Source organism: Peromyscus maniculatus, chromosome 16, assembly GCF_049852395.1.
Source record: "Peromyscus maniculatus bairdii isolate BWxNUB_F1_BW_parent chromosome 16, HU_Pman_BW_mat_3.1, whole genome shotgun sequence".
NCBI classification, from domain to species: domain Eukaryota; kingdom Metazoa; phylum Chordata; class Mammalia; order Rodentia; family Cricetidae; genus Peromyscus; species Peromyscus maniculatus.
The window spans coordinates 20849151-20871126 of NC_134867.1; the positions used below are offsets into that span (position 1 = coordinate 20849151).

General features: G+C 37.7%; 1 protein-coding gene across 2 annotated transcripts in view; it reads left to right on the forward strand.

The window, feature by feature from the left end:
• The window catches only part of LOC143268862 (amine sulfotransferase-like), a 55695-nt gene that overhangs the window by 5297 nt on the left and 28422 nt on the right, over nucleotides 1–21976 (forward strand). Inside the window, exons 3-7 of one of the 2 annotated variants that reach the window (XM_076552456.1) lie at nucleotides 140–348; nucleotides 1655–1781; nucleotides 2669–2763; nucleotides 6427–6610; nucleotides 10477–13998. The exons of the other annotated variant lie outside the window; for it this stretch is intronic. Coding sequence (XP_076408571.1) covers nucleotides 140–348; nucleotides 1655–1781; nucleotides 2669–2763; nucleotides 6427–6610; nucleotides 10477–10598 — 737 coding nt within the window. The 3' untranslated portion in view covers nucleotides 10599–13998. Of the gene's footprint in view, nucleotides 1–139; nucleotides 349–1654; nucleotides 1782–2668; nucleotides 2764–6426; nucleotides 6611–10476; nucleotides 13999–21976 lie in introns of those variants that run through there. 2 annotated transcript variants of the gene reach the window in all.

Sequence of the window (21976 nt, forward strand, 5' to 3'; positions counted from 1 at the left end):
TAAAAACTACCCTTGTGTGTTAGCATACATGGAATATTAAAAAAGCATCAATCACTTTAAGATGGATGGTATTACCACAGATAGTTGTTACTTAAACCAACCTCAAGACTGAAAACAGGATTGTTATCTATTTTCACAGGTACCATCTGGACTCAGCAGATCCTCAGCTTGATTTATTTTGAGGGACACCGAAACAGGACTGAAAACGTGCCAACAGTGGACAGAGCACCGTTCTTTGAGTACAAGATTCACAATTTAGACTATGTCAAAATGCCGTCACCACGCATCTTTTCTTCCCACCTCCCATATTACTTAGTACCGAAAGGTCTCAAGGAGAAAAAGGCTAAAGTATGTCATGGAGCTTAGTCACTTTTTGAACAGATAAAATATCTTAAGTGTTGGATAACAAAATAATTTCAGTATTTATGCTATGATGATACCTCTCTCTGAACATTCTTGAGTGTGTCTCCTGGACACCCTTCCACCAGCCTCTGTAGAACCTTCATATGTGAATAGAACAGCAGACTCACAAATACCAGAGTAGTCAGCGTATGGAGGTGGTGTAGTATTTCAGAAGTTGTTGCTGGAGCCAGCAAAGGATCACTTCTCGTTTTTCCTCTAGTAACTTGACACGTTGGGCTTAAATGTTTGCCAGTGTGGCAGTTATCGAACACCCACTCACAGTGGTCTTAAGTTTTCCTTCTGGACTCAATAATGAGATGACACATGCTGATATATATTGACCAGGACCTATTATAATTCGGTGGAAAGGTTCTACCACTGGTCCAGCTTCATTATTATAACTTTAGTGTAATTTTCCTACTGATATGAATTCCATCACTTCTGCATACTAATAGACTTATACTTGTGGCCTTTCTCCTGTTTTAGAACTTTGTGGTTCAAATTGGTTAGTACCATTCTTAATTTAAGTATAATCAAACATATTGACTTTTTAAAATATAAATTCATTAATTACTTATTTTCTTTTTATTGTGTTTTTATCATTTAAAGCAATTTTAAATTTAAATATATTTTGAACATATTCTTCCCCTCCCCCAGGTCCTTTCAGATCCTCTCCACATCCCTATCCACTCAACTTTAAGTTCTTTCTCAAAACACAAACAAAAGCCTAATATAACAATACCTTATTTAAGAAATATTTCCTTGTTTCGAGACTAGAAATGCATTTGTTTTCCTGCTACTCTTAACAAACTTGCTAATTATTTATAATAGTAGAGAAAAATGTCTTTTTAAATTACATGTGCATGCTGTTAATGCTTGTACCAACATAATACTTCATTCTTATATTTCCACTTATTTCCAGTGCTATATATAAAGTTGCTCAAAAACTCAATGACTATCAATTGCTATAGCATTAAACTATATGGAAAACATGTTTATCATATTTATCAACTTTACAAATAATATATTTCCAGGATATGACCTGCGTTCTTGTACACATGTGAAAAACTATGTAAATGGAAGTATTCAATTTTTATAACATGAAACAAAAAGTTGATAATCACCTGCATTTTCATAAATATTACCTAGATGAAAATAAAGATTTATTTGGATAAGAAATAGTATATAATTGTTCAGAACTTATTAGAATAACCAAGGATTACTAAAGCAACTCAATGTTTTTTTTCTGCAGATTCTTTACATTTACAGAAATCCCAAAGATGTTTTGATCTCGTTTTTTCATTTTTCAAATTGGGTGGTTTCCTTAGAATCTACAGATACCATAGACCATTATCTGGAAAAATTTCTAGATGGAAAAGGTAACTTTGTTTATTCCCTCTCACTAGTTTATAAAGTACAGATGATATTTAAGCCATCTCAAAGTAGGGAACATATATCTAAGAGATGGAGGGAGCAGTGGACCAACATAATCTGATACACAATAATTACCCTGCTGTTGTTCACACCATTTGAGGGGTACCAGCTTGCAGCGTTGTATTATTTGGGAAGTACTTAGGCTAGACAACAAGAGACTTGCAAACATTTTATGCATTCTTTCTAGCTAATGACATAAAAAGAGTCACGCAGCAGAAGGTGAGGGTGAGGGTGTGCTCTCAGTGGCACACACTTGTTGGGAAACTGGAATTATACATGCTACTACTGAGGAAAATTGACTAGTGAAAGAGGCTGTGGGGTGTGGAATCAGGATCTCACACATTGCTAAAATTATAGTCAGGTTCTGCTTCATTGTAGCAATGAAACACTCTTATTCAGAGAGAGGATACGAGAAATGAAGACACATGACTTCAGAGAGAGGAGAAATATGAACATCCCTTAAGGATAACTTTGACTTCAGACACTTGACCTTACATATGTTTTCTGATCCCCCATGTGGGTGCAGAGAATCACATCCGGGTCCTCAGCAAGAGCAGCAGTGCTTTTACCACTGAGCAGTCCCTCCAGCCCCTGACCCAAGACTTTCTCAATGTCTGTCTTGCTACATCCCTAAATAGGTAGGTTGGTAGGTTGGTATGAGCCTTGTGTAATTGTTACACAAAAATAACTCTTTTAAAATAGTCAGGTAGACATCCAGTTGGAGGGGCTTCATTTTTATTTCTGAGCAGTCTAAACCAGAAAAGAACAAATAAAGTTTGCTGTTCAATAAGTATAGTGTCTTGACTTTGTTACTCACTTATCTTCCCTTCAGTGGTAGGAAGCTGTTGGTTTGACCACATCAGAGGCTGGTATGAACACAGACATGACTTCAATATTATGTTCCTGAGCTATGAAGATATGAAGAAGGTAAGATGAGAAAGATGTTTTGAAAATTATTTCTCATCTCTGAGTTTAAACAACACACTCCCAGATGTCCTCATATCACACTCTTCCCTGGGTTCAGTATTGAAGGAGGTTCCTGTCAGCCAGCCTCTCCTTTATTGATTGGTCTGTCCCGAGGCTTTCTTTTCCCAGTGGTCATCTCTTGTGATTCCTTCTAATGTATCCACCTGTGTCAATAAGACAACCTTATATGTCTAGAATAGACTTATCTTTTAATGACATTATCAACCCTCTTTAATTATTTGTATTAGTAGATCCAGTGGGGTATTGACATTCATGAACACAGCATGCATTGGTCTTATCCAATCACTCTTACTCCACCGATTGTTTTCTCAGGACTCTTACCAATTCCTAATAACCATAGTGTGACTTTCAGAAAGACCATTACATTTTTTTTTTATCTCCATAGGAAAGAGATTTGATTTCTATTTCTTTGCATTGCTTGATTTCACTTAATCTGATGTTTTAAGGTTCATCCATTACCGACACAGATTTTTACTTTTCTTTGTTGTAGTTGAATACTAATGGACTAGATATTGTAACTGTAATTCTTGCTTGATAACTGTTCTTTATATGTGACTTTACTATGTTAAAGTTAAAACATTCCTTCTCAATTAGACAGAAAAGGGGAAATGCTGTGGGATAATGCTCTTTTTTTCCCTTTTATTTTATTTTACAATACCATTCAGTTCTACATTATCAGCCACGGATTCCCTTGTTCTCCCCCCTCTTGCCCCTCTCCCCTTCCCCCCAGGACACCTCCCATTCCCACCTCCTCCAGGGCAAAGCCTCCCCCGAGGACTGAGATCAACCTGGTAGACTCAGTCCAGGCAGGTCCAGTCCCCTCTTCCCAGACTGAGCCAAGCATCCCTGCATAAGCCCTAGAAACCAAGGTTGGATAAAGCACAGGGACAAATAGCCAAATGAATGGAAACACATGAACTATGAACCAAAGGCTGAGGGGCCCCCAACTGGATCAGGCCCTCTGAATAGGTGAGACAGTTGATTGGCTTGATCTGTTTGGGAGGTCCTGTGCTCATTGCATGAGTTGGCTGTTAGAAACCTGGCTCTTGTACACTGGTTTAATAAAACACTGTTTAGCCAGTAGCCAGTCAATAAGTAAAGGTGTGGCGAGGAGACAAGGAGAATTCTGGGAAGAGGAAGGGCAGAGTCAGGAGTCACCAGCCAGACACAGAGGAAGCAAGATGACAGGGCAAAACTGAGCAAAAGTACCAAGCCATGTGGCTAAACATAAATAAGAATTATGGGTTAATTTAAGTGTAAGAGCTAATCAATAATAAGCCTGAGCTAATGGCCAAGCAGTTATAAATAATATTAAGCCTCTGTGTGATTATTTTATAAAAGGCTATGGGACTGTGGGTGAGAGATTTGTCCCGACCACAGACCAGGCAAGCGACAGGAAATCTTCCGACTATACTTTGTGTCTAAATAATACTCTATTTTTGTATTTATAGTGTTTTTTTTATTCTTTTATACATTGATTGGCATCTAGGCACATTCCATGCTTTGACTAGGGGGAAGAATGCAACAACATTGGATGCCAGTTAGGTTTTGGAATGCTGACTTTATTTTCATTGGAATACAACAAGGAATGTTGTCATTGTGTTATATTGTGGGCCTTTTTTTTTTTTTTCCGAGACAGGGTTTCTCTGTGTAGTTTTGGTGCCTGTCCTGGATCACCCTCTGCAGACCAGGCTGGCCTCAAACTCAAAGAGATCCATCTGCCTCTGCATCTCAAGTGCTGGGATTAAAGGTGTGTGCCATCACTGCCCCCTCGTGGGCCTATTTTTAATTGCGTAAGATCTACACTGTTATTCATGGTAAATGCTCTTGCACTCAATATCTAATCTGATACACTATTTTGAGTATCTTGGTTTTGTTTGTTTCTATGCTGGTAATTGAAACTGGAGTCTCATGCATGCCATACAAATGTTCTCCTTTTAATCTACATTCTCAGTCAGAGTCTAGGTTTTTGGATAATTTTTAATTTTGTCTCCTTGAATTAATAACCAGAGTTATAGTTAAAGTTTTCAGGTAATCTGATTCTATTTCTGTCTAATGTGCTTTCCATTTCTTCAAGTCCCTTCATGGTCATTGAACAGTGAAGCTATTTGTAGAAGTAAGTTACTAACTATGATGTAGTGATTGTATGGGCCACATAAGTTCCTTTCACATGACAGAAAGATAAAGAAAGGAAAGCTGGGTGAGAATGCCATGAGGAGGAAGTCAGTAGGGAGCATTCCCCACAATCTACCTCAGTTCCTGCCTTCAGTTCCTGACTTCTCTTGATGATGGACTATCACCTCCAAGGTGAAATAATTCCTTTTCTTCCCACATTGTTTTGGTCAGTGTTTTATCACAATAGAAGTCAGACAGATATAGATAAAGTGTTCTGTAAATAGTTATTATATCTTTTTAATCTGTAGTGAAATTTAACTGAGTTTTCTATGTTGATTTTTAATTTGGATGGCCTATTTAGAATTGAAAATGAGGTGTTGAAATCAGCTACCAATATTTTCTCAGGGTCTATCTGGACTTTTTTTGTCCATTGTTTTTTTTTTTCATAAAAATGGAAGTCACAATTTCATATTTAAAATTTTAGTATATATATTTTTATCAAACATTTTGTTTCAAGTAACAGTAATTTAATGCATAGCCATTTATAGAAATTACGACAGTCGATTAAAATGATTGATGGAGTTCCAGAAAAAGAATTTGTGTCACATTCTCTATTTATAGAATGACTATAGCATTTTTGGGTTCCATGATTTTTTACTAACTTTTGAAATCTGGAAAGTATGAATACTGCAAACTTAACCACTTCTTTCAAGGTTATTTACCCATCTAGTATCTTTTCAAATAAATTTTGCAATGGGTTTTTCTATTTTAATTGAGATCTTAAGAACTTCACTGAATGCAGATTGTTTTGGATGTTACCTTAAAGTTACTGTTTTGCAATTCTTTTATATTAGACAATTGTCTGTTTGTTATCTTGTATTTTTTCAGTAATGGCTGGATATTTCAATAGGCTAGTCTCACTGCCTTTCTTAACTTTAATGCTAAGATTTTCAGTGTTGTTGATGCAGTTTCCTTATTAATGTATAGAAATTCACCTGGTATTTGTGTGGTTTTGATTTTGTACACTACACCATTGTAAAACGGCATTGGTATTTGTTAGCATTTTCTGCACTGGAAACCACATGATCTACTTAGCATGCTTCTAGATTACAATCTCTTTTACCTTTTATTGCCCAATTGTTCTGTTCTTTATTATCAATGTTGTAGTAAAGAGAGGTCGGAATGTTTGAGTGATTCCAACAACACCTGAAAGTCTTTATATCTATATCTACTACTAAGATTGATTATATGTGTTTACATGCAGCCTTTTGATTTGAAATACTTTCTACTGCTATGTGCTATGTTTTACAGAAAGGAAAGTTTTTTCTATTATCAATTGAAATAATCATATTAATTTATTTTCCCCTTTGCTTTTGTTCAGCCATCTTTGCTGTCCAGGAGGGAATTTTAGTGTTCATGTCACATGGTTGGCTGAAACTCACACCTCCATCATAAAGTCATTAATTTCTCAACCCATGACTTCTCTAGGACCTCAGGAACTCAGTGCTTAAAATCTGCAGTTTTCTGGAGAAAAAACTGAGTAAAGAAGATGTGGATGCTGTTGTGAGACAAGCTACATTTCAGAACATGAAATCTGACCCACGAGCAAATTATGATAATATTATAAAAAATGAAATCGGGGAGAGAAACAAAGGCTATTTCTTGCGCAAAGGTGAGAAACACCTTTATTTGTAGTAATAAAAGTACTGATACTTCCCCGAATCTCTTCCCTTGGAGCAAAAGTACTGTGCTTCCAATGTGTTTCTCCAGGTGATAAGGGCACTGGGAACCTACAGAACATAATAAATCTTAATGGACACTGAACTAATAGTTTCTCCAGAAATTTAATGGTATTTTAGTAAGAAACATGATAGTTTTACAAGTGTGGCTTTCCTTCTTTAGAGCTCATATGACTCAACTCTTTGAAGGCATGTCCGCAGTCTTGACCTAGGCAATGGATATTTTAGAGGAAACAGTTCTAAACTGGATGATTTTATTTATTTTGAAAGAAAGTCATGCTACGTGGTCTAGGCTGGATCACAGACACTGTGTAGCTCAGGCTGGCCTAGAACTTGGTTTCCTCCTGCCTCTTGCTTGCAAGTGCTGGGAATAGACTTGAGGCATCACATTTGGATTAGTCCAGAAGAATTTTAATTTTACTTCTGTTTATTTCCTTCAGGATATTATAAAATATATCCTGCTGTATATCTGGAGTGAAGGAGGTTAAATTGCTCCATCCTTGTGTGCCACCCTCCTTCATTACAGTAATTACAGTTGTGTCTTCTGTGATTCGCTTTTGTATCAACCAACCGAGATTTCATTTTCGCTTTTGAGACATGGCCTCATGCATGTGACTCAGGCCGGTTTTGAACTTGCTGTGTGTAACTGAGGGTTACCTCTAACTCCTAGCATTGCCTCTACCTCCCACGTGGTGGGGACACAGGCATGGACAACCATACGCAGGTATTGTGACCTAATTGTGTGTCAGCAGCTGTCAAGAAAGAATGGCCTCCCCTAAACTGATACTCTTTAACCTCCTAAGTCAAAATTTTAATTTATTATATCATTTAATGTAACATTCCATAATGTAATTTGACGTGTGTTTTGATTACTTTTTGATAATTCATCGCTTACCATTATAATGATGGACATTGGCTGTAAATAGTTTTTGAATATTTTATTGAAATTGATGTAGATTTTGATAACTTACAAAAATGTTCCTTTTTTTTCCTCTTCTCCCATTTAACATCCCTTTACTTCTTATTCTCCAACTAGACCAATGCTCATCAAGTCTCATACCAATGCTAGTTTGCTGTCCTTCAAATGCAAGGAAAACAGTTTGTATAATCACATGTTCTAGCAGAAAATATCATGTGCTTGTTTCCATTTTAAAAGGCTGTAATGGTGGTTGTAAATATGTGCACTGTAGAATGTAACAGTGGCGACAGCGTTGCCCTCTGTGACCTTAGCATCATTAATTGAAAGTCTTTGGATTTAATTTTACAATGAAAATTGAGGAATTGACAAGTTTGAATCATATGTATGTCTCTCCCACACACACACACATGAAGCACACATTTGGGGTAAATAACAAAATAATTTTTTTAAACACACACACACATGAAGCACACATTTGGGGTAAATAACAAAATAATTTTTTTAAAAGTCCTCTAATTGTGGCACTATGCAATTACATTTTTTCTGGCCTTTACATACTCTTTAATTTTTATTAGAAATTTTAATTAAAACATTGTATCATTTGCCTCCTTCCTTGCCCTTCTAACCCTTGGCGTGCCCCTTCCCTCCCGCCTCTCCCATGTGCTCTCCTCTCTCCCTCTTAAACTGAGGGCCTTGTTTTGATTCTTATTGTTACGTATGTCAGTGCCTAAGTACATAAACACAACCTGCTGACCTCTTCTACCGAGAGTCATGTGGTGTATGGTTTCAGGGCTAACCAGTTCGTATTGGTTAACCAGTTAGTGGGCTCATCCTTGAATGGTCAGTTCTCCTTCTCTCAGCCCTCACTAGTTGCCTCTTCAGTGTCTAGGGTGGGACCCTTGAAAGTTCCTCCTTCCTTGTTAGCGTGCCCATTGACGTTATCATTGTTCAGACCCTGCTTAGGCAGCTATGTTCTTCAGATATCATGGGGTAGAGCATCTCTGTCACTTCGAGGAGGCACAGTATCACTCTTAAGATCTTTCTGCCCCCTCCTCCACAATGTTCCCTGAGTCTTAGGTTCAGTATTCCTGTTTTAGGTGTGTTCCTTGGTGCTGAACTCTGCAGAAGCCATTGGTAGCTGCATTATGAACTGTTATGGTTTTCTGTAATGGTTTCTGTTTGTTTAAAGAGAAGTTTCTTTGATGAAGCATGAGAGCTACACTTATCTGTGGTATAGGGATATATTTTAGAATGCAGCTAGGAATCATTCTCGTCTTTTAAACTGGTGGCAGTAGGTTCTTTTCTAAAAACCATGACCTTTCTGGGGTGTGGCGTCACATGCCTTTAATCCCAGAACTTTGGAGGCACATGGAGGCCAATCTCTATGATTAAAGCCAGCCTGCTCTACAAAGCAAGTTCCAGGACAGCCAGCATTACATAAAGAAGCCCTGTCTCAAAAAAAAAAAGTAAAAAATAAAAATAAAATAAAATACACGACCTTACAAGCCTTAAGTAGTTAGCTTTATCCCAGCAATGTGGAGCTGACTCAACATATGTAAGTCCATAAATGTAATGAACCATATAAATGTGCCTAGAGACAATAATCACATGATTATCACAAAAGATGCAGAAAAAGACTTTGACAAAATCTAACATACTTTTATGATATCAGTTCTAGAGAGACTCGGAGTGGAGGGAACACACCTTCACATAATAAAGACTATCTATGACAAATGTACAGCCGACATTATCCTGAATTGAGACAACCTTAAAGCTGTCTCATGAAAACCAGGAATGAGACAGGACTGTCCACTGTGTCCACTTCTCTTTTTAACAAAGCGACTGACGCAGTAGCACAAGGCAAGAGAAGGAAATTCAAGAGATACAAACAGGAAAAGAAGAAGCCAAATTATCCCTATTTGAATATGATATGATATTATACATAAAAGAACCCTAAAATTCCAACAAAAACCTGTAGAAACAACCAACAATTTCAGCAGAGTTCTGAATATATGGAACCAGTTTACAAAAATATGTAGCCTTTCTACACATCAACAACATACATGTAAAGAAAGACATGATGGACATAATCCCACTTACAAGAGCGTCAAAGGCAATAAAATATCCTCGAATAAACCCCACTAAGAAGGTGAAAGACCTCTGCAATGAAAAGTTTAAATCTGTGAATAGTTTTTAGGAAGACATTAGAAACTGGAAAGACCTCCCCTGTTCACGAATTGGGAGATTTAAGATAGATAGAGAAAATGACTATCTTACCAAAAGGAATTTATGGATACAGTGCAACTCCAATCAAAATATCCACAACATTCTTCCCAGAAATATAAAAAAGGCCAACCCAAAATTCATATGAAATTATAAAATACCTTGGATAGCCAAAGCAAGCATGACCAAAAAGAATAATGTTGTAGGGATTTCCATTTTAGATTTTAAAATACATTATAAAGCTATAATAATAAAATCACTATGGTACTGACATAAAATAGACATATAGACCAGTGAGATAAAATGGAAGACTGAAACATGAGCATATGCAGCTACAACCTTGGGATATATGCTGCATTGTATCAATTAATATTTCTCATGTATTTATATTTGTTAGGGTTTTTGTTTTCTGCTAAAGATTGGTTATGACTGGTTAGATAATGCAAGGGACAGTGATCTAATGTATTTGTTGTGTTATTGCATAGGTTTCTTTCACTGCTCAGTCTTCCATAAAGAAAGGTGAGGTACTAAACTCCACAGAGAACTCACAATGACTTTGCATGGGTTGGAGAAGATACTGAAGTTGCTCAGAGTGACCTTTGCTTTGATAGTTTCATTTACTCACCTATGTGCCTATCCCTGTGCTTATCCCACTAGGTACCATTGGAGACTGGAAACATCATTTAACTGTGCAGCAGAATGAAAGATTTGACATGATATTCAAGAGGAACATGAAAAATTTTCCCTTGAAGTTTGTCTGGGATGTAAATGAAGAATAGAATTCTAATGTTAGTATAAAAGAAACATAAAAGTCAATTAAGCAGAAGGCCTAATTTTATATGAATATTGATATGTTCTGTATCTTAATCATTAAATGCCAAACTTTATTAAGGAACAAAATGAGTAAACTATGCCTGGATAAATTGCAATAAGTTTAATGAATGATTTCAAATTTCAAAATTAAATTAGTTTGGTTCTAGTTAGCATTGGTACTGTGCACTAAAAGCATAAAACATGGTGCTTTGTGATGTAGAAAATCACTGCAAAGAGTTCTGTTTTTTAAAAAAAAAATTTATTTATTATTATGTATACAGTGTTCTGTCTGCATGTATCCCTGCAGGCCAGAAGAGGGCACCAGACCTCATTGCAGATGGTTGTGAGCCACCATGTGGTTGCTGGGAATTGAACTCAGGACTTTTGGAAGAGCAAGCACTGCTCTTAACCTCTGAGCCATCTCTCCAGCCCCCCAAAGAGTTCTTTTTAGTGGACAATTTTTTCTTCATCTTCCATGATGAAATTTTGGATCAAGAACTCTGGAGAAATGGCTCAGCCTGTAGAAGACTCTGGTTAAATTCCCAGCACCAACATGGCAGCTCATAATTATCTATAACTCCAGTCCATGTGATCAAACACTCTCATACAGACATGAGTGTGGGCAGAACACCAATGGAAATAAAAATTAAATTTTTTTGTATAAAAAAAGAAAACATCTTCCCATTCACACAATGAATCTTGAACTTTCGCTGATTCAAGAAATCAGGAGGGGGATGTAGATGTAACCAACCGTCTTATTAAATAAGAAACACAGAAACAATGTAAAAGAGAAAGCCAAGAGGTCAGAGCTCAGAGCTAAAATCTCACCCTTCCTCCTCTGTGTCCCAGCTTCCCGAAAGAGAGCTATATCCTGTCTGTACGTATTTTTTATAGTATTATTGTTCTGCCTTCTCATTGGTTGTAAACCCAAACACGTGACTGCCTCGTCACTGTCTGAATGTACAGCCCCCTAGGTCTTAAAGGCATATGTCTCCAATGCTGGCTGTATCCCTGAACACACAGAGATCTATGGGATTAAAGGCGTGTGCCACCACTGCCACACTCTGTCTATGGCTCTAATAGCTCTGACCCCCGGGCAACTTTATTTATTAACATACAATCAAAATCACATTTCTGTACAATTAGAATACCACCACAGGGGGATATTAGAATTTTTAATTTGGAAAATTATAACCAAGCATTGAATAAAAATCAGAATTGACAAGAACTGGAAAAGAGGGAAGAAGATGTATTCCCTACTTTAACAGATCTAAACTTTTAGTTGATTATTTTTGTTGTTTGATGACTTTATACTTATATATAATGAATCGTTATTACTATTTTTATCAACATTTGTGGACAATGCACTTAAGATTTTCTTTCACCCTTACATATAATGTAATTGATACTGTGAACTAAATTTTAAGCTAGTGACTGGGGAAATATCTAGGACAGACTTAAATGTCTCCAAAGTCTGTCCTAGTGAATTAGATGCATGTGAATTTATTAACTCAGTTTTAAAATAGTAACAACAACAGTCTCACACCTGAGAGCTGAGCACACAGCAGTTACTACGTCCCTGAGGATGTGTACCTGAGCAGCCAGTGCATTTCCACAACGGCTCTCACTAGGCATGAGGAGTCGGGTGACAACCATTGGTTGTTCAACCACAAGGCTGGGTGCCTCAACAGTCCCTATCAGCCGGTAGAAACCTGGAAGGTCCCTGGAGACCTGCTGGTCCCTATTCTACAACAAAGGCTTGAAAACACTGGTTCTGACATCAGGGGAGGGGTCAGCAGCAGCAGCAGCAACAGGGCAAATCCCCAGGGTGGTGAGAGGGAAGGACAAGAGAACAAATGGAGGAAAGCTCTTCCTTCTGCTATACCCTTTATCTGGACTATTATTAGCAGGTTCAACAATTGGGGAGGGTCTTTCCACATCAACCAAGGCAGGACACTTATTTAGGGGAGGCTGTCTACTTAGATATTCTGATTTATTGCACGTTGATGTAAAACCCAACCATAATATCTTCTATTCTTTTTTTTTTTTTTTTTTTTTTTTTTTTTTTTTTTTTTGGTTTTTTTTCGAGGCAGGGTTTCTCTGCGTAGCTTTGTGCCTTTCCTGGAGCTCACTTGGTAGCCCAGGCTGGCCTCGAACTCACAGAGATCCACCTGGCTCTGCCTCCCGAGTGCTGGGATTAAAGGCGTGCGCCACCACCGCCCGGCAATATCTTCTATTCTTAATCACAGGTAGCAGTTTCTTTAGCCATGGTTTGTTGGCTGTAGAGAGAGCTGTGTTCAATTCACACCTGTGATGAAGGGCAGGGGGAGCCAAAATTCAGATGACTGAAATGCTAGGGAAGTCTGGCGAATGGTAGAAATAAATATAGATAAATAAATACTAGATATAAATATGGTAGAGGTTTGAAGGGGGACATACATGGGCATTAAAGATTGTCTGGGAGTGTTACTGAGTGAAAGAGTTCTTTAACTCAGTCCCAAGAAAGAAAAAGAATGAAAGAAAGAAGGAAAGAAAGAAAGAAAGAAAGAAAGAAAGAAAGAAAGAAAGAAAGAAAGAAAGAAAAAGAAAGAAATAGGGGAGGGAGAAGAAGGAAAAGGGAAGAAGGGAGGAAGGGAGTGGGAAGGTGGGTGGGTAAAGAAAAGGAGTCTAAGAAAAGAACCCCAGAAATCAGAGGTAGAAATAGGAGTGGAAATAAGAGAAATATATTGGAAGAGACTGCTAAATGGGATTATATGTTTCTCAAGGCCATCAAAGTTCCTAAGCAGAATAATGTTAACAAGAAAGAGAGTTGGTGGCAATGTAATAAATGGGAATTGAGCAATGGGTTCCAGGTGCAATGATGTTCCCATGGAAAAATGAGGTTCCAATAGGAGGGTTAGAGAAATGTCAATGAAAGACAGGAAGAAGTATTTCATTCCAGAGAGTAAAGGAATTACCATCCAGGAAGGAATAAAGAGAAGATAAAGCACATCCAGATCGAAGAGAAAAGGAATAACCCACAGTGAACAAGGAGCAAAAAGTGCCAGGACAGGAGGTGCCCTTCAGACGAATGTAGAATTCTTACCCAGAGAGTACACCCTTAGATTCCAACCATCCAAATATATACTTACCAGAGTCAATTAACAGTTGTTGGGATGTTAGTCTTCACCAATTACTCCCTTCAGTCAGAAGTGAAATGTGAAATCATGAGCTCTGAACAAATACCTCCCTTGCTCATGGGCTAGATGGTGTGGACCATCTCAGCAGCAGAACAGCTTTGGACTGTACTCAGCTTTCCAGGACCCTACAATAAATCTCCCGGGCTGTAGTGAGTTTTCTCCCCTAATAAATTCCTTCACCCTTTAAGCAGACTCTGTGGCTTTCTCGCATTATCTGGCACCCAACGTGGGGCTGAGCCCCATGGCCTGTAGCCTCGACTACTCCCTATGCTCCCAGCTCCAAGTGAGTCCCGCAGAACTTCCAAGCTCCTTCTGCCCAGCCTCTGCCCCGCTGTGTCATGCATCTGTGCCATGTGCTGCTACCCACCAGCCCTTTCGTTTGTCCCAGCTTGAGCATACACTCTCTCCACATTGACCTATTCTGTTGGTGGACAGAGGTGACACAGGGTCTGAAATATTGTTTTTGTAAACGCAAATGCTTCATAATTTCAGATGAATTTTCCACCACATGTCACTTACTTTAAAATAGATTCCACGGGAACTGAGCCCTACTTAACACAGTTTAAGGTACATGCACCAACACCATACCATTTTAAAAGTTAGTTTATGTGTGGCTGTTGCTGAACACTACAGACAACGGGATTGTACGTGGTTTGGCTATAAAATTCTTTTCAAGGCAGAGGTGATGGCTCAATGTGCAAAATATGTGTCTTGGCCTTGCAAGCCTGAGGACCTGAGATGGAATCACGTAAACTCTTGTAGGCCAGATGTGGTAACATGTGTCTATAATCTTGACCTTCCAATGCTGAGGTGGTAGACAGAGACAGGAGAATCTCCAGATGTTCATGAACCAGCTGGACTACATACTCAGAAAATGAACATATCTCAACCAAGATTGAAGGCAATTGTACTCTGACCACTCATACACCAGCCTGCACTCACATATTGTCATGTATATGCACAAATCTCTCTCTCATATACACATGCACAGCACATACACACACATGCACCAGGCATACACTCATGCATACCAGACCAAGAAGAATGAGCCATAAGGCTCCAAACAGAAAAAAAAGTTAGTAAGAAGTTAATGCTACTCGCCCTGGTGTGATTTTAGTACAGTGTGCACATGTGTGGTATAATAAGATTGTACCCATTAATATCTAAAAATAATATCCATCAATGAGAAGTTTAAAATACTACAAAAAGATTTCCCATGGGACATAGAATACAAAGAATAGGAGTAATTTCAACAATCATTATCAGGAAATCAGAACAAAACAACTGTACAATTAAAAAGGGACTCAGAGCCCTGATTTAATCTTTTCTAATATTATTGCCAAATAAAAATAAAAATCAAACAAATACTACATTGGCTCATTGGCATACATGGGATAATAAAAAAAAAAGCCCCAGTGGCTTGAAGATGGATGGTATTAACATAGATGTTTATTACTTAATGCTGCCTCAGGATTGAAAACAAGATTGTTATCTATTTTTGCAGGTACCCTCTGTATTCAAGAGCTCCTCAGCCTGATTTATTTTGAGGGCCACCAGAACAGGACTGGAGACATCCAAATTATCAACAAAGCACCAATCTTAGAGTACAATGTTCATAATTTAGACTTTGTTAAAATGCTATCACCTCGCATCTTCTTTTCCCACTTTCCATATTACTTAGCACCAAAATGTCTCAAGGCAAAAAAGGATAAAGTATATCATCACTCTTTAAACAGATAAAATACTTTACATATTGAATAATAAAATTATTTCAGGATTTCTGCTATGATGCTACATCTCTCTGAACATTCTTGATTATGTCTCCTGGGAATTCTTCCACCAGTTTCCCTAGAATCCTTATCTGTGAATAGAACTTCAGAGTCACAAATACCAGAGTAGTCAACTTATGGAGGTGGTGTATTGTTTCTGAAGAAAGTGGATAATTAGTTATTGCTGAAACCAGCAAAAGACCAATTCTTATGTTTCCTCTCTAGTAACTTGACATGTTGAACTTAAATGTTTGCCAATGTGACAGTTATTGAATGGTTTTGCACACTGGCCTTAATTTGCTTATGTGTACCAGTTAATGAGATCAAGCATGTTTGATATTGATTATCATAATCAGTTCTGATTCTGTGAATGAGTTCTATCATCAGTCCAGTTTGTCATTATTATAATTTTAGTATAATTTTCCTATTGATTTAAATTTTGTCTCTTCTGGATACCAATATGCTTGTGACTTTTCTCATGTTTGGGAACTTTGTATAACTCTGTGATTTAATTTGATTAGTCACATTCTTAATTTTAGTATCATCAAACATACTGACTTTTAAAATATAAATCATTTATTTTCTTTTTCATTACATTTTTATTACTTCAAAAATTCTTTTATTTTAAATATATTCTTCTCCTCCCCCAAGTACTTCCAGATCTTCTCCTCATCCCTATTCGTTCAACTTTAAGTTCTTTCTCAAAAAATCAAACAAAAGGGGCTGGAGAGATGGCTCAGTGCTTAAGAGCACTGACTGCTCTTCCAGAGGTCCTGAGTTCAATTCCCAGCAACCACATTGTGGCTCACAACCACCTGCAATGAGATCTGGTGCCCTCTTCTGGCCTGCAGGGACACATGCAGGCAGAACACTGTATGCATAATAAATAAATAAATCTTAAAAAAAAATATATAAGTAAAATCCCAGTCCTTGAAAGTTGCTATTACAAGTGTCTTAGGATAATTAAGAAATGCAGGTTAGTAGTTAGCCACCTGTAACAACCAAACTTGTAGTCATGTTAGGTATGTTTTCAAGGTTAAAAAGAGTTATATTTTAGATAGATATGTGGTCTTCAAACACTTCAGAGATCTACAGACTATGGCATTTAATATGTTTTAGTAACATAAGACTGTTCATGACAATGAGATATGTCTGCTCTTGGCAGCACCAATCTACATCAAAGAAGAGGTTGGGCATCAACGAACCTCCACATGGAGTTTGCTTTAAATGTGACAAAGCTAGCCACTAGGCAAGAAACTACCCTTGCCTCCACTGCTGATAGTATTCTAGACACATAAGGTTGTCTGTATTGACACACGTGGCTGCACTAGAAGGAATCACAAGAGATGACCACTGGGAAAAGAAAGCCTCGAGAAAGACCAATCAATAAAGGAGAGGCTGGATCTCAGGAGCCTCCTTCAATACTGAACTCAAGGAAGAGTGTGATATGAGGACACCCGGGAGTGTGTTGTTTAAACTCAATGATATTAGTCTTGAGCATATACCCTAAAGATGCTCAATCATATTACAAGGACACTTGGTCAACTATATTCATAGCAGCATTATTTGTAATAGCCAGAACATGGAAACAACCTAGATGCCCCTCAACTTATGAATAAATAAAGAATGTGGTACATTTACACAATGGAGTATTACTTAGCTGTAAAAACAATAACATAATGAAATTTGCGGGCAAATGGATGGAACTGAAAAAAACATCCTGAGTGAGGTAATCCAGACCCAGAAAGACAAAAATGGTATGTACTCACTCATAAGTAGATATTAGCTATAAAGTAAAGGATAATAACCATGCTACAATCCACAGCCCCAGAGAGGCTTGGTAACAAGGGGGGCCCAAAGAGGAATGCATGGATTTCCCTGGGAAGGGAAGTAGAAGAGATCTCCGAGGTAAACTGAGGACAGGGTTGGGTGATGGGGTTGCATAGGAACATGCGGGATTGGGTTGGGTAGATTCAGGGCAGGATGGAGGGGAGAGTAATGAAAGATATATCTTAGTAGGGGAGACCATTTTGGGGGTCATGGAGAAACCTGGCTCCAGGGAAACTTCCAAGAATCCAATAGCATGATCCTAGCTAAGACTCCTAGAAATAGTGGAGAGGGTGCCTGAACTGGCCATCTCCTGTAATCAGATTGGTGAATACCCTTATTGTCATCATAGAGCCTTCATCCAGTAACCGATGGAAGCAAATACAGAGATCCACAGCCAAGCACTGGGCCAAGCTCTGGGAATCCTGTTGATGAGAAGGAGGAAGGATTGCACGAGCCAGGGGTTCAAGGTCATCACAAAAGAACTCACAGAAACAACTAGCCTGGGCTCATAGGAGCTCACAGACTCTGGACTGACAACTATGGAGCCTGCATGGGACCAACATGGGCCCTCTATATATGTATGACTGTTGTGTAACTATTCTTCATACTGGGTTGCCTTGACAAGCCATAGTATAAAGGGAGGAACTTAGTCCTACCTAAACTTGGTATGCCATGCTTTGTTGACATCCATGGGAGGCTTTTCTCTTTCTGAACAGAAACAGAGGAGGACTGGATGGGGGAGCTGGATGAGGGGACAGTGGGGGGGGGCAGGGGGAGGGGACATGAAGAGAGGACAGAGGGGGAACTGCAGTTGGGATGGAAAACAAATGAAAAAATTTCATTAATAAAAAAGGCTAGAATTGAATACCACTGTCTGTGCAGTGAGGTGTTATGCTTAAAATTCGTATCAAAGATGCCAAAATAGCCAAGTTTTTTATGCATTAAAAGAGATTAGAAGCTTGAAAAAATGAAAAAAATGACATCAAAATGTCTTTGGGATATCTGTAAACATAAAGAATCTGTGGAGCCGGGCGGTGGTGGCGCACGCCTTTAATCCCAGCACTTGGGAGGCAGAGGCAGGCGGATCTCTGTGAGTTCGAGGCCAGCCTGGGCTACCAAGTGAGTTCCAGGAAAGGCGCAAAGCTACACAAGAGAAACCCTGTCTCGAAAAACCAAAAAAAAAAAAAAAAAAAAAGAATCTGTGGAAAAAAACACAAAGTTGGTTTAGTAATCCTTGGTTATGCTGATATGTTTGAACAATTATGTGATAGTTCATTATCCAAATAAATCTTGATTTTTATTCATTTCACAATTTATGAAAGTTTAGTTGTTTATCAACTTGTTCCATGCTATAGAAGTGAATACTTTCACTTACATAGTATTTCATACATGTACAAACACAGGTCAACTTCCTAGAAGTTATAATTCTTGTGAAGTTGATAAATAGAGTAAACAAAGTTTCCCTAAGTTTACAAATGACATCATTGAGTTTTCTGAGATATTTGATCTATAGTCAAGGTAGCACTGGAAATAAGTGGAAAATAAAAGAATGAAGTATTTATTATGTTGGTACAAGCATCAACAGAATCCACATAGAATTTAAAAAGAAAATTCATACTACTATAAATACTAACTAACAAGTGTTTTAAGAGTATTAAGCCAAATGTAAATGCATTAAGCAAATATAAATTTAAACCAGAGAATATTTTTAAAACAAGGTTCTGTTGTTGTAATAGCCTTTTGTTTGATTTTTGAGAAAGAACTTTAAGTTGAATGAATAGGAATGAGGAGAAGATCTGGAAGTACTTGGGGAGGAGAAGAATATATTTAAAATAAAAGAATTTTTGAAGTAATAAAAATATAATGAAAAAGAAAATAAATGATTTATATTTTAAAAGTCAGTATGTTTGATGATACTAAAATTAAGAATGTGACTAATCAAATTAAATCACAGAGTTATACAAAGTTCCAAAACATGAGAAAAGCCACAAGTATATTGGTATCCAGAAGAGACAGAATTTAAATCAATAGGAAAATGATACTAAAATTATAATAATGACAAACTGGACTGATGATAGAACCCATTCACAGAATCAGAACTGATTATGATAATCAACATCAAACATGCTTGATCTCATTAACTGGTACACACAAGCAAATTAAGACCAGTGTGTGAAACCATTCAATAACTGTCACATTGGCAAACATTTAAGTTCAATATGTCAAGTTACTAGAGAAGAAACATAAGAATTGGTCTTTTGCTGGTTTCAGCAATAACTGATTATCCATTTTCTTCAGAAACAATACACCACCTCCATAAGTTGACTACTCTGGTATTTGTGACTCTGAAGTTCTATTCACAGATAAGGATTCTAGGGAAACTGGTGGAAGAATTCCCAGGAGACATAATCAAGAATGTTCAGAGAGATGTAGCATCATAGCAGAAATCCTGAAATAATTTTATTATTCAATATGTAAAGTATTTTATCTGTTTAAAGAGTGACTAAGTCCTATGATATACTTTATCCTTTTTTGCCTTGAGACATTTTGGTGCTAAGTAATATGGAAAGTGGGAAAAGAAGATGCGAGGTGATAGCATTTTAACAAAGTCTAAATTATAAACATTGTACTCTGAGAATGGTGCTTTGTTGATAATTTGGATGTCTCCAGTCCTGTTCTAGTGGCCCTCAAAATAAATCAAGCTGAGGAGCTCTTGAATACAGAGGGTACCTGCAAAAACAGATAACAATCTTGCTTTCAATCCTGAGGTAGTATTAAATAATAAACAGCTATGTTAATACCATCCATCTTCAAGCCACTGGGGTTTTTTTTTAAATTATTCCATGTATGCCAATGAGCCAATGTAGTATTTGTTTGATTTTTATTTTTATTTGGCAATAATATTAGAAAAGATTAAATCAGGGCTCTGAATCCCTTTTTAATTGTACAGTTATTTTGTTCTGATTTCTTGATAATGATTGTTGAAAGTATTTCTATTCTTTGTATTCTATGTCCCATGGGAAATCTTTTTGTAGTATTTTAAACTTCTCATTAATGGATATTATTTTTAGATATTAATGGGTACAATCTTATTATACCACACATGTGCACACTGTGCTAAAATCACACCAGGGCGAGTAGCATTAACTTCTTACTAACTTTTTTTTTCTGTTTGGAGCCTTATGGCTCATTCTTCTTGGTCTGGTATGCATGAGTGTATGCCTGGTGCATAGGGAGTAGTCGAGGCTACAGGCCATGGGGCTCAGCCCCACGTTGGGTGCCAGATAATGCGAGAAAGCCACAGAGTCTGCTTAAAGGGTGAAGGAATTTATTAGGGGAGAAAACTCACTACAGCACGGGAGATTTATTGTAGGGTCCTGGAAAGCTGAGTACAGTCCAAAGCTGTTCTGCTGCTGAGATGGTCCACACCATCTAGCCCATGAGCAAGGGAGGTATTTGTTCAGAGCTCATGATTTCACATTTCACTTCTGACTGAAGGGAGTAATTGGTGAGGACTATCCATCAATTAGCATCCCAGCAAATGTTAATTGACTCTGGTAAGTATATTTGGATGGTTGGAATCTAAGTGTGTACTCTCTGGGTAAGAATTCTACATTCGTCTGAAGGGCACCTCCTGTCCTGGCACTTCTTGCTCCTTGTTCACTGTGGGTTATTCCTTTTCTCTTCGATCTGGATGTGCTTTATCTTCTCTTTATTCCTTCCTGGATGATAATTCCTTTACTCTCTGGAATGGAATACTTCTTCCTGTCTTCCATTGACATTTCTCTAACCCTCCTATTGGAACCTCATTTTTCCATGGGAACATCATTGCACCTGGAACCCATTGCTCAATTCCCATTTATTACATCGCCACCAACTCTCTTTCTTGTTAACATTATTCTGCTTAGGAACTTTGATGGCCTTGAGAAACATATAATCCCATTTAGCAGTCTCTTCCAATATATTTCTCTTATTTCCACTCCTATTTCTTTTTTTTTTTTTTTTTTTTTTTTTTTTTTTTTTTTTTTTTTTTTTTGGTTTTTCGAGACAGGGTTTCTCTGTGTAGCTTTGCGCCTTTCCTGGAGCTCACTTGGTAGCCCAGGCTGGCCTCGAACTCACAGAGATCCGCCTGCCTCTGCCTCCCGAGTACTGGGATTAAAGGCGTGCGCCACCAACGCCCGGCTCCACTCCTATTTCTACCTCTGATTTCTGGGGTTCTTTTCTTAGACTCCTTTTCTTTACCCACCCACCTTCCCACTCCCTTCCTCCCTTCTTCCCTTTTCCTTCTTCTCCCTCCCCTCTTCCTTCATTCATTCATTCCTTTCTTTCTTTCTTTCTTTCTTTCTTTCTTTCTTTCTTTCTTTCTTTCTTTCTTTCTTTCCTTCTTTCTTTCTTTCTTTTTCTTTCTTGGGACTGAGTTAAAGAACTCTTTCACTCAGTAACACTCCCAGACAATCTTTAATGCCCATGTATGTCCCCCTTCAAACCTCTACCATATTTATATCTACTATTTATTTATCTATATTTATTTCTATCATTCCCCAGACTTCACTAGCATTTCAGTCA